Source organism: Drosophila novamexicana, unplaced genomic scaffold (assembly GCF_003285875.2).
Source record: "Drosophila novamexicana strain 15010-1031.04,08,12 unplaced genomic scaffold, DnovRS2.1 tig00000193-arrow-pilon, whole genome shotgun sequence".
Taxonomy (NCBI): Eukaryota; Metazoa; Arthropoda; class Insecta; order Diptera; family Drosophilidae; genus Drosophila; species Drosophila novamexicana.
In genome coordinates this window covers 253,806-266,848 of record NW_020824787.1, presented here as the reverse complement: position 1 = coordinate 266,848, position 13,043 = coordinate 253,806, and the positions used below count along the sequence as shown (strand labels likewise).

The window sequence follows — 13,043 nt, the reverse complement described above, 5'->3', positions numbered from 1 at the left end:
GCCCCGACCATAAAAAATTGCGTATCGATTCCGTCGTTTTTGACGTCTTTGGTTAGCGGTGGTTGGTCGTGCTTTTGAGCCTGATTCAAGCCAGAGTCGTGCACTGGCCCGGCCAATTACAGTGCACTTGCCACTTGCCCATGGAGTGGGCCAAGATGCCGACCACGACCGCAAAATGAAACTGTAGCTGGGTGGGAGGCGCTACTTGTTGGCCAAGTAGAGAGGTGGGGACAGACACGGTTTGTGGTCCAACAGCCATGTGGAGTCATGCGACGTAGATCAATAAGTAAACCGTCAGGATGAATAAATCTTTCATCAAAGTGCAATTGAAAGGAAATATTTCTTCAGTCTTAGAACTAAGCTAGAAATGATTGTATTTCGTTCTATTTGTACCCTGTGATAGATATAGATATAGATATAGATATAGATATAGATATAGATATAGATATAGATATAGATATAGATATAGATATAGATATAGATATAGATATAGATATAGATATAGATATAGATATAGATATAGATATAGATATAGATATAGATATAGAATAGATATAGATATAGATATAGATATAGATATAGATATAGATATAGATATCGATATAGATATAGATATAGATATAGATATAGATATAGATATAGATATAGATATAGATATAGATATAGATATAGATATTAGATATAGATATAGATATAGATATAGATATAGATATAGATATAGATATAGATATAGATATAGTATAGATAAGCTATAGATATAGATATAGATATAGATATAGATATGATATAGATATAGATATAGATATAGATTAGTAGATATAGATATAGATATGATATAGATATAGATATAGATATAGATATAGATATAGATATAGATATAGATATAGATATAGATATAGATATAGATATAGATATAGATATAGATATAGATATAGATATAGATATAGATATAGATATAGATATAGATATAGATATAGATATAGATATAGATATAGATATAGATATAGATATAGATATAGATATAGATATAGATATAGATATAGATATAGATATAGATATAGATATAGATATAGATATAGATATAGATATAGATATAGATATAGATATAGATATAGATATAGATATAGATATAGATATAGATATAGATATAGATATAGATATAGATATAGATATAGATATAGATATAGATATAGATATAGATATAGATATAGATATAGATATAGATATAGATATATAGATAAGTTATTCAGAGAAGCAGTTCCTTAGTCATTCTCACGATTGCATCTGTTGCATTCACGACTTTTACACTCCCACGATGACATTTAAGTTATATTAAATTTAACGAGCAAAGAACTGGAAGATATCTATCAAACTACTTCCTAATAAGTTGTTAAACATCCTCGCAGGTATTTCAACACTTTGAAACTAAACATTATTGCAATGTGCCCCCCACACACCCGGCTGACAACATTTTTCGCAACAAAATATTTTTGAGTTGGAAAAACGAAACGTAAAACGTTCTTTGGCAGCACGCTTCGACCAGACACAAACAATGCCGTAATGACCCACTCAGCAGGCAAGCAGGCAACCACAAAGCAACAACAACCAGCTCATATGATAGAAAGATGGCATCATAACTTAAGCATAAACGTCACCATTAAAATATTGGCAACAATGCCCAAAAGCGGCTTCAAGTGGCCCAAACTGCGCTCGTCGCCAAGATGCAGGCGGTGCAGGTAAACGTGGGTAACCCAGGCGGCTAACACAGTGCACCACTGACTGCACCGCAAAACGATGCCAACTCAATAGAAGTACATCGAACGACGCCTTAAGAGAGTGTCCAAATGCGGACCAGTTAAGAGTCAGGTCGAAGAGATACAAAGCCAGTTGCCGAGAGTCAGCCACTGGTGATACCAGATTCCGACACACTGAGCCGGAGCTGAGCGAAAACGAAATCAAACTGAAACCGAAAGTCAATCGGCGTTGAGCTCCCTCCCAGGCCGAGGCCCCAAAGCGGCGCCACTTCTGTCAGTCTCTTCGCGAAGAAGAACGCGTAGCAAATATCAAAGAGATATCACAGCTGCAGTCGCTGCCGCTAACGCTGCCGCAGTCGCAGTCGCTGTCCGCGTCGGCTGCGCATGCTCATTTTTGGCGTCTTCAAGCAAATCGCCCAACTGGCAAAGGTTTCAGTCGTAATTTTGGCTGCCGAACGTGCGGAGCTTTTGGCCAAGAGACGCGCGTGCCGCAACGAACCACAACAATAACAACAACCACGAGTCTAATTACAACAAGTGCGTAGTGTGAGTTAAAGCTGAAAAAAGTATTTAACTAAAATCAATTTCGATAAAAAAAACAACAAAAATCAATCCTTAAAAATGCTAATGTTTTGTTATGTTTTTATGAGCCGCAAGTGCATAAATATTGTTAAGGCTAATGCAAAAGTACTTCAAACAGAGCTCAGCAGCAGCAGCAGAAAGTGCGAATCATAAAAGTACACACAACTATTTGGCTATAGATACAAATGTATCTGCAAGTGCGCTGCGTGTGTATCTCGTAAGCTGTTAGCGTGCAAGGTTCAAATGCACGGCAAACACTTGCCAAACTCAACTTCGTTGTTGTTTTTTGTTTTTTTATTTTATGTAAATTATGACTTTTGTAATTATCGCACTACAACTAACAACAACAAATTGCAGCTGCCATATGCAATCGGCAATCGACAGAAAAAATAAATTAAAAATAATAACGACTTGTAAATATTTGAAGTTTGCGCTTTTAATTAAATGAAAAATTGCAATCAAATTTGATTAACATATAACATGGCAACAAACATGGCCAAAACCAAACCAACAACGACAACAACAACTAGTGAGCACTCAAAAAGTCGGCCGGCCGAGCTAACCGCAGAAGATCCAAGACCAAAAAATATACCAAAACCGTGGAAAAGCGTCAAGTGTGAGGTTCTCGTGTGATCTGTGATCATTATTGCTTATGAGCTTATGAGCAGGCACTCTATATGTTAGTTTGCGAACAGGTCTGCAAATCTGGTAGCTGCATTAATTACAAATCTATTTAAATGAGTCTGACAGCCCGCACCGCCGCAGGTGAGCTGCGACGAGCCGCAAGTTACGAGCCAAGTGCCAAAGATGATCATTTTAAGTGATGTCGCAATCATCTGTTGCCAACGGATTTATCTTTAAATGATAATGAGGTGCAATTCTTAAGAATCTGCAGCTCAGTAAAAAACTTGGACATGTTGATTACGTTGCAAAGTTAAAGACTTGACGCGAGTTGAAGTTTAATGAAAAACTGACTTTGAACAAAAACTCTTGCAAAATTAAAAGGAATTCTAAAAAATAATAATATTTTAATAATATAAAAGCAAATTATTAAATAATTACTTTGTTAAATCAAAGTTGAACTTGAGTTCATGTGTTAATTTGACTATGGATGGTTTCTGTAGACAATTTAAAAAGAATTCTATAGTGATCAGATCTAGCCGCTGTCTAACAAAAAATTGAATATAATTAGAGCAAGAAGGAGAAACACATTCTCGTACAATTATAGAACGAAATTTGAATGTGAATAAAAAATCTCTGTTCCGCTTTCAAGCAGTTGTTCATCGAGATCAGAAAAAAGGCGAAAAATTAATTTGAAAAATTTCATACTCATATTTATGAGCTGAGTTTTATTAATGTTTAACCTTGTATATGAATATTATGATACAATCATATGTTGAGGATTATTTTGAAGAGAAGATATAATAGTTGCTTACATTAAATACAATTTTAAATACAATTTTAAAAATTGTTGAATCAAATCTTAAAAACTATTTAACGCAATGAGTTAGTGAATCTGCGTTCTGATTCATAATATTGATCTCAAAGAAACTCCTTAAGAAACTTTTTTTTGAATGTAATTAACGACTTCTCAGATCGTTCTTGATATTTCTTATAGTTATTTTTTGGAATTTATGTTTCTAGCTTTGACAGTAGTTCATTCAGATGTTTTATAGAGTTGAATATGTAATATTATGTGCACATATCTTATATGGAAATTAATTTATGACCCATCAAAAAATCTTGATCTCTGATCTTTAGAGATGCGTGTATTTTTTTTTATTTTTGTTTAATGATTTATTGTAAAATTTTACCATAAATAAGCTTTTTTAAAATATATAAATATTCAAATGAATTGCTATAAAAATTATTGATTTGATTGCACCAGTCAATTAAATTTGCAACTGTCCATCACATTAATAGACAAGTTTTTTTTAATTATTATTTTACAGCGTACTTTCAAGTACGTGTAATAAATAAATTTTAAGTATAATATTTATTTATTACATTTATTATTTATTTGATTTCGTATATGACTTCTATTCTATAATGAACTAATAGAGCTTATATATTTTTCTAAATTATTAGACTATTATTTATTAATATGTAGGAATATCAAAATTCCCCATTTCCTTCAATTTTTTTTAATATTTTAAATAGAATTCCTGAACTTAATTATGCATATCCTTTATTTTTGGCTGTTTCAATTGGAATTTAAATACCTTATGACTGTCATTTTTTGCCTCTTTTTAAATACGTTTGATTTGATTATTGAATAGTTAATGCACATTTGATAAGTCTCAATGCAGTTCACCTCGTCGTCAGTCACTTTTAGCAGTTCACGACAATGATCGATCACACTTCACTTCACTTAGCTCATTTTAACTCTCCTATGCTGAAGTACGAGTATGTAGGTCGCTTTTCTCACCCCCAAGTGCAACATCCTTGGCATACTCTATCAATTATCGATTATTCACTGCCATGACGCATCGCAAATGCGCTCACACACAGACAGACTCATTGAGAAGAGAAACAGACAACTAGCAAATTACTTTACAAAATTGTAACATGCACAAATATGAGCATATAGTCGTTCGGCTGCCATAATCCACGTCCACATCCACCCGCTGCCGGAGCAGCTGGTCTCAGTTAGTCGGTCCTCCCCCCCGTTGATGGCTCGAAGCTGTTGACCAACTGTGGCGAACTATGGCTGGCTCGCTGGTTCACCTCGCACATCTTGGCCGGCACTTGGGTAGATACTTAAATGCTTACGTGCTGGCTAGTACTGTACAGCCAAATAAAATCAAAAAGCATAAACAATTTATTTTACAAAAATAAAAAATAACTTTGAACTGCAGTTGCACACATCGACTACAGCATCTGTTTTGGCTGCAGCTTTGCTTCTGGCGCAGATTATAGCCACAAAATGACTTAACTTATAAGCAACTCAATGCCTGCCTGGCATTTGCAATGGCTGTTGTTGCAGTTGCCAGTTGCTGTTGTTGTTGTTGCTGAAGCTGAAGCTGATGCCGCAACAAGTTCGTGTAATCAATGCAATTTAGTCGCTAGCCATGTCAGGAATGTGGTGCATAGGTCGACTGCTAGTTAGCCACAATGCGAAACACGTCTCGTCCGAGTCTAATTCCAAGTCTCTGCCTCCGTCTCGAGTTCGAGTCTGAGTCTGACGTGTGAACAGACCGCCAGAATATGGAGAGTTGTGCAATAGATCGAGCATAGATTGAAGATTGCACTAACCACGTATATTCGTGGTGCCCACTTGATGGGGCATTCAGGCGTAAATTCATTGCTCAAAGGTGTTCTAATGGTTGCCCAAATGAGCCCCCGATGGGCCATTGTGTACAACATGTCTACATGGTAGCACTAATACTTCACCTGTTTGATATTACAAAGTAGATATTACCTGCTATTAAACGCAGCTACAGTTACTAACTAGAGGTGAGAGGCGCAAAACAAGTTACGATTGCCAATTGCCAAGAATTCGCCGACGAACCGACAAAACCTTACAGAAACTTGTTTGGGGTGTTACGAATACGAATAGATTCTATGAGCCGCAAAAACAAAACATTGCTTCAGATTATCAAAGTGTATTGTTATTTACAGCATTTCCAGTTCCTTAATCTTCTTGACTAGTTTTAAAGCACATCCATCATCTATTTGAACAAAGACAAATTTATTGTTTCGATTCGATATTGAATAATCCAACATTTGGATATTTGAAGCTTTTCAAAAAGTTGACTACTACCAGCATGACTTTGAGCACGGTTTTGACTTGTTCTACTGATTAATGTCAATCCTAACATATTTTATATCAAAGACATTAATTTGGAAGGTTTATTTCTAAACATTGTTTCTGTATATTTATAAAATTAACGAATTAAAATTTTGTGTATTTATGTTTTTAAATTTAAATTCTCAAAACTGTCTGTTGAACTGTTCGAACAGATTTAACAACTCATTAAAATATTGCCAATTTCTTAAAAGTTTTCTTTTAATTTCCTTTGAAAAACTAGTTAAATTTCTGTAGCAAGTTTTTTTTTCTTTTAAAGCTTTTTTTTATAAATTGATTGCCATAGTATTCCCAAATCCTTTCTGATTTAAATGTAAAAAACCTTTTCATCCTCTTTTAGACAGAATTGTGTGATAAAATTTAGCAATCGAAAATGCCTTGAACATTCTATTAAACAAAGCATTGAGCAATTGAGAAATTATATGAAATAAAATATCCGTTGCTGGGTCCACTTAAACATCGTTTAGCTTTGTAATTTTGTACATCACGGCACATTTCCCAGATGACTTAACCGCCATAAAGTTTTTCTCCGATCACGCGCATCTCACATTAGTTAAGAGTTGTCTTATGAGGCAACTGCGGAACACATTCGCCCGACCATTAGCAGCTTTATAGTTCGAATCAGCTACGAGCTAAGTGAAGCACACGTAATTGCACTGTTTATGTTGTGGGCAATGAGAGTTACACCCATGTCTGCTTCAAGGCGACCCTAAAGCAAGGTTCTTTAGAGCCCGCTTAGCCGGCCGTCAATTGATGTTATGACCTTTTGTATTTGGCTACAGCTTGGCAAGCAGCTGTTTTCCCGCCACACAACTGACCTTAGCAAATCTTCGAGCCAAAATTATAAAGCTGCAAGCGATGCTATTAATAACTGCCCAGCGAATTTTGAACAGTGCATTGAGAGAGAGAGATAGGGAACCGCGGCCCAAAGAGGGCCAGAGTGCCAGAGTGGAACCGAGCCGAGATTCGAGAGCTGTGCTGCAGCTCATTAAGCGACCAACGAACGGGCAACAGCTGTTGATGTTCGCTGTTCAATGTTCGTTGTTCGTCTCTTTGCCACAGTCTCTGCCCAAGCTGCAGCTATATGGGGGCACTTGAGCCACACTTTGCAACGCCAGGGCAGACAGGCAACCAGCCAAGACGCGGCTCTAAATGAAAACAAAAGTGAAAAGGTCAGCACCCAGGCAGGGAGTCGAAACTCAACAAATGGCAGACGCAGACAAAGACGCAGATGCGGAGCTAGATGAATATGAAGCTCCGACACTCAGCCAAGTGTAGCGTGCCAAGCTCAAGCGATTTGCGAGATATACTCTTACTAGAAAGAAGTATCACACCTAGCTTAAAACTTGCCTGAACAATATTAAATAGTTATACTTTTATATATTGAAGTTTTCGCTTATGATAATCTTTAAATATAGATCGGCATCTTTATATCTAAGTTTTACTGTCGCTAACTCAAAGTTAAGCTTTTAAATTGAATATATCACAACAATTCAAAGAAAGCATATTTTGTGTTCTCAGAAGAACTTATTTTAAGATTATTCCAAATGATCTAATAACTCAGCTGGCCATTTTGATATAAATAATTAAATTCTGCGTCTTCTTTTGACTGTTGCAATAATAAGTCTCAGCTTTTTTGAGAATTCTTAACAGTAAACTTATGCCTTTCGAATGTTCAACCTCGAACCAGTAGAAGACTCACTTTATGAGCATTTTTTTTTAAATCCTTATCCTTTTACTTATCTACTTAGTATACGATCAGCATACAATTGATTAGTAAGGAGTTCACGGATTAATCTACAACTCTCCTGAAAAAAAACTAAAATGTTATTTTAGATTTTATTTTTATTAGAACATATCTAACTAGTATAAACTTCCAAACATGTTAAGCAAAATAATATTTATAGTTAATAAGTAAAATATATTCAAAAAATATTTGTTCGATAGTTAAACTTTCTTTAGATCAATTTTTATGTTAATTCTTTGACTGTGCTCAATAATATTAATAGAATGTAAGCTTTTGTTTAAACTGAAGGTCTCCTCAGCTCTAAAAATTGTTTTAAATATTCTTCATAAGGTACATTTGTAGTGTATTTCTAGATTTTGTTGGGCCTTAATATCTTTTTTTTGCCCGTTATTGGCCGTTTTCCTGCTAACAAGTTGCGCATGCGCTTGTCTTGGCCCAGAGGCGCAACATTTGCAGCCAGTTGCCGGGCTCGGGCTCAACCTGACTGGTTGGGTTGCCCAATGTGCGAGTACTTGCTAAAGCCATTCGCATTTTAATCTTTCTAAACTATTGGGCAATACTTTTGGGGCATCTGGAGGCCAGGCCAATATGCGATTATCTACTGCAGTTGCAGTTTGTTGCGGATGGGAAACCGAAATCAAAAATTGCGGCAATTTGAAGAAGATAAACGTGGTTTTGTGGTCATTAATTGTGCCTGCTGCTGTTGTTGTTGTTGTTGTTGTTGTTGATGAAAGGTGCTTTGTTGTATTTAATGGACTGGGAAATTAGGCAGGGGAAAAATGCGCGTAATTGAAGAAGCAGCCGTGAACTGGCATCGAGCGGCGGCTGAGTCGAACCAAGTCGAGTGACAACTTTCAAATGGAAATGAATTATTGGCAGCACTTTCATTTTGTGGCACATTTGCAATCCGATTTCCTTTCCAAATACATTTTGCAGGAAACGCGACCGAAATTCATCCAAAGCCAAAAACCAAACAACTTTGACTTGAGCCCTCCCGAAATTGGATTTGGATCTGCCGCTGATTCCTTGTGATCGCTCTGACATTAGCAAATGCGGCACAAGAGTCGACGCGACGTCTGCTTTGAGAGACAATAGCAATTACACCCAGCTACAGACGCGCAGCGATTGCTTATGTAATCTTTGCCAGCAGCCAGTCAGACAGCAATTGACATTTGGAGCTAAGACGAGGGCGCAACAAAAACAAAAAACAAAAAAAGTTAAACCTCGCTAGCTGCTGATCATGGACGGACACAGGCCGCTTGAAGATGCCGCTGGCTTGGCTAATAATGAGGCATCATCAACAGCAGGCAGCGTCAACGGGAACGGTATGCGTCGTCAGCCGACCAAATATCCGCACGGCCTCAACATAACTGTGCAGACCATCGATGATGGCAAGGCTGATGACTACTCCCGCGCCTCCACATTAAGGAGCAGCAGCAGCGGCAGCGATGCCGAGTCCTGCTGGACCGACACCCAGAAGTATCGCATCGGCATGCTTGGCAGTCCCGAGACGCTGGCTGAGCTCCAGGTGCGCCGCTACAAGTACCCCCTGACGGCCAACTATTATCTGAACCGGGCAGCTCCCTCCGCTGGCCAGCAGCAGCATGAGAAGCCCACGCCCCTGATGCTGTTGGGCTATGCCAGGCGCGCCTGCCGCTGGAAGTATCTGCGCTGGCCCATCATCTTTGTGGCCAGCGTGCTGCTCTTCTTCGGACTGATCACCTACTGCCTCTGGCTGCACGACGTCAGCGTCGCTCGAGCGCGTTTCCTGCAGCGGCGCTACGAGGCGACCAGCTCCAGCTCGACCACTGAGTGGGAGGGCCTATTCGATGAGGAGACCACGGAGGTGCTGGCAACTACCACAGCGAATTCCAATGTTATGCAAGAGTCTACGCGACTGAGAGCCATCGAAATAAACAGGGAGCACACGACTTCCATGTCCGTGACGGAGGCGGATACGCCCACGGGAGACGATGACTATGATGATGTACTGCTGCCTGCAGACAGCATTCGCTTCACCTCCGGCCACCAGAACAGCTTCGGCGTGCCCATCGAACAGGATAAACGAATGCTGCAGCTACTCAAAGATGTAAGTGTTCAACTTCGGAGTTTTTGGTTGGCTTATTTTCATTTATGGGCCAACAACATTTTATAAAGTTTGCGGCATTTTTGATAGGGGATGACAAACAGATTTTTGTGTTTTCCCGTTTTAAAAAGATTATTAAAATCAACTCAAGCATTCCTCTTAAAAAGAGCACCTTTCCCTTCTCAAATAATGACATTTTTTCATTCTATGCTAAAAGGAAATACAAGGAAATAAAAGGAAATACAAGGAAATAATTTATTCACAAGTACTTTTAATTTTCTACCGATAATTTATTTACTTTTAAAGAACCAAACTAGTTCCAATTTTTGAGTTACCAAACTTCACGAAAAACTTCTTTTCTTTATAAGTTTCGCATCCTTAATCAAACATTTAATAGGAAATTTTATTTCTCTTTCAAAAGCTCTATAAAATCCTAAATACAGATATATTTCATATACTATTCCTGTTCCATTATTATAAAAATAATTGAAGAACTAAACTAGTTATAATTCTCGAGTTTCCAATTTAACAAAAAACTTCTAAACTTTTTGAATGGTTCCACTTCTTAAAGTAAATATTTAACAAGAAATTTGGTTTTTCTTCAAAAAACCTTCTTCATCCCATATTCTTTTGAAGCTACTACCGAAACCACAGTCCACACCCCCCGCCAATGTGCATCTGTTGACCCGCGTGTCGCCGACTCTGCCACCGCCCTCGGGGGTCAGTGGCAGACCGACTGAGGCGATGATCACGACGCCAGCGAGCAGCATTGGCAGCGGCTGCATCTCAACGGCGTTGCCCATGTGTCGCGGTGTCCTGGACTATGATCTGACCTACAACAATGGGAATGAAGCGCCACGGGACGCCGCCTCAATGGAGGCCTATGAGCAGCTCATCAGCGCCAACTGCTCGGCACGCGCTGTAGAGTTTGTCTGCGCCGCCCTGGAGCCTGAGTGCAGGCCCTTGCACATTGGACAGCTGCCGCCGTGCAGGCGCATCTGCAAAGGTAACACAGCAGCAGAGAGAGATGGTGGGAGGATGAGGTGGTGGCTCATTAATCAGCTGCGCTGTTTGCTTTAGCCATACTGGAGGCCTGTTCCATTGTCATCGCGAACTCGGACCAGCTGAGCGAACTGTTCGACTGCAGCCAATATCCGGATGCCCATGAGACGCACAAATGCGAGGATCCCACACGCAGGCGTAACTTTTGCTATGGCAATGAGTTCCAGTGTCACGACGGGAGCTGCATTCCACAGCAGTGGCAGTGCGACAACATCAAGGACTGTGCCGGCGGCGAGGACGAGGATGAGCAGTGTCTGGTGTGCGAGCACGAAGAGTTTCGCTGCCGCTCCAATGAGAAGTGCATACCGGAGAATCTGCGCTGCGATCTCAACTACGACTGCTTCGATGCCAGTGACGAGGAGGACTGCGACGAGTACGGCTCCGGCGATGCGGCGCCCTTTGACGAGGCCGAGCTGAACGCCTTTCCGCGCATTTTCTCCTACGCTAGCTTCCTGTCGCCGAACGAGACAAACGAAAAGCTATACACTTACATCACAGCCACCACGGATGAGGAGGCCGGCACTGAGACCAAGTTCCAGGTGCATCAGGTCGCAGCGCCTGCGCCAGCAGGGAATGCCAGCTCAGAGGAGCCGGCAGCAGGCGGCGGGCCCAAGGGCTTTGGTAAGCTTTGGCTTTGATTCATTCCACATTTGGCTCATCTCTGCACGCGCTCTAGTTAACTTTCGGGACAGCAAGGAGATCATGATGACCAGCGATTCGGAAAACAAGTTCAAGTATTCCGCCCAACGTGCCAATCGCACCACTAGCAAGTTCAGCATATCCACAGCCACGATGCCCACCCGAACCGCAAGTGCGATCCCACCCTCGGCTCTGGCGCAGCAGCGCGAACGGGAGCGCATCGCGATCAGTAGCTCCAGCAGCAGCACGAGCACCACGTCAAGCACCATGGCCACGCCCACCAGAGCGCCAGGACGCTGTCTGCCCCACGAGTTGCGCTGTGTAAGTGGCAAATGCATAACCGTTGATCAACTGTGCGATAAGGTAGGCAATCCATGGGAATACCGGGACTCGACTCTCAAAGCATCCTTTCCTTCTTTCCGTTGAGCACAGCAAATAGACTGTCCCGATGCGGCTGATGAGATCATGTGCGTCTATCGCGAACGACCCAGCGTGCGCGGACTTACCACTACAACAACAATGAAGACCACGCCCACAACAATATTAACAACAACAAAAACAGCAGCAATAATAACAACAACAAGGGCACCCACAACAACGCCGCCAATGACCACAACGAGGCGTTCGGTGCGAACCAGCCCAAATCGAAGTCGAAAGCCCAAGTCCTAGACAGCTAGGATATTAGCTGATGTACATTATATGGAATCTTATACTTATATTAATATTTATAAATTACTTTCTTATCTTTCTATATTGTATCTTTCGAATGCGCGCTCGCTATGTGTATGATATATTATTGGCTAGATCGTAAGTTGTTAGTAGATTGTTTGACTATTTTTATGTACCATCTGCCAGACGTGTGTTTGGTACGTGTGTGTCTCGTAGCAATAATAAAGTTAAGATAATAGATAATCGACGGTCAAATATGGTTAAGTGAAAAGGGCATACAACAGCTCTGGATAGCTCAAGCGCTCCGATTTCTATTGTATTCTCTTTTGGACAACCTTGGCAGGAGCATAAAAAATGTTCCATTGTCTTTTCCAGTAAATAACCAGAGAGCGCCACAACAATCAACAGCAGGCCTCTCTCCTCAATTCAAATTCCGCACAATACCTTTGAAATTTCAAAATAAATCGATACAAATAAAATAAAAAAGAAATAACAATTAGGCCCTGGACAATATTACAATTTCACGGCGACCTTCAAGGCGAGGCGTTGCCGTCAACCCACGCACCGAAAGTCATTCAAAACCTTTGCCCAATTCAATTAACAGGCCCATTGTCCATTATCGGTATCGGGTAGAGCCCATTATCTACACGAGCACGGCTGACTGCTCTGAGTGTGCATTAGAGGCACAACCACATG

At 40.2% G+C, this 13,043-nt stretch overlaps 1 protein-coding gene across 2 annotated transcripts; it reads left to right on the top strand.

Moving 5' to 3' along the window:
• The first annotated feature begins 2,219 nt into the window (after positions 1-2,219).
• LOC115759080 lies at positions 2,220-12,549 on the top strand. Of its 2 annotated transcripts, none has more exons than XM_030699913.1 (6): positions 2,220-2,291; positions 8,828-9,980; positions 10,614-10,983; positions 11,058-11,660; positions 11,716-12,041; positions 12,111-12,549. In XM_030699913.1, the coding sequence occupies exons 2-6, from the start codon at positions 9,132-9,134 to the stop codon at positions 12,345-12,347; spliced, it is 2,385 nt and encodes a 794-aa protein (XP_030555773.1). In that variant the 5' UTR covers positions 2,220-2,291; positions 8,828-9,131; the 3' UTR covers positions 12,348-12,549. The 2 variants fall into 2 exon arrangements, with proteins under 2 accessions (XP_030555773.1, XP_030555772.1); XM_030699912.1 differs by having other exon boundaries at positions 2,220-2,300.
• Positions 12,550-13,043: the final 494 nt, after the last annotated feature.

Excerpts from the sequence above, each read along its gene's own strand:
- LOC115759080 (XM_030699913.1), top strand. The coding sequence starts at position 9,132 with ATGGACGGACACAGGCCGCTTGAAGATGCCGCTGGCTTGGCTAATAAT. Across the intron at positions 9,981-10,613 it reads TGCTGCAGCTACTCAAAGAT|CTACTACCGAAACCACAGTC; the intron begins GTAAGTGTTCAA and ends ATTCTTTTGAAG. Across the intron at positions 11,661-11,715 it reads CGGCGGGCCCAAGGGCTTTG|TTAACTTTCGGGACAGCAAG; the intron begins GTAAGCTTTGGC and ends CACGCGCTCTAG.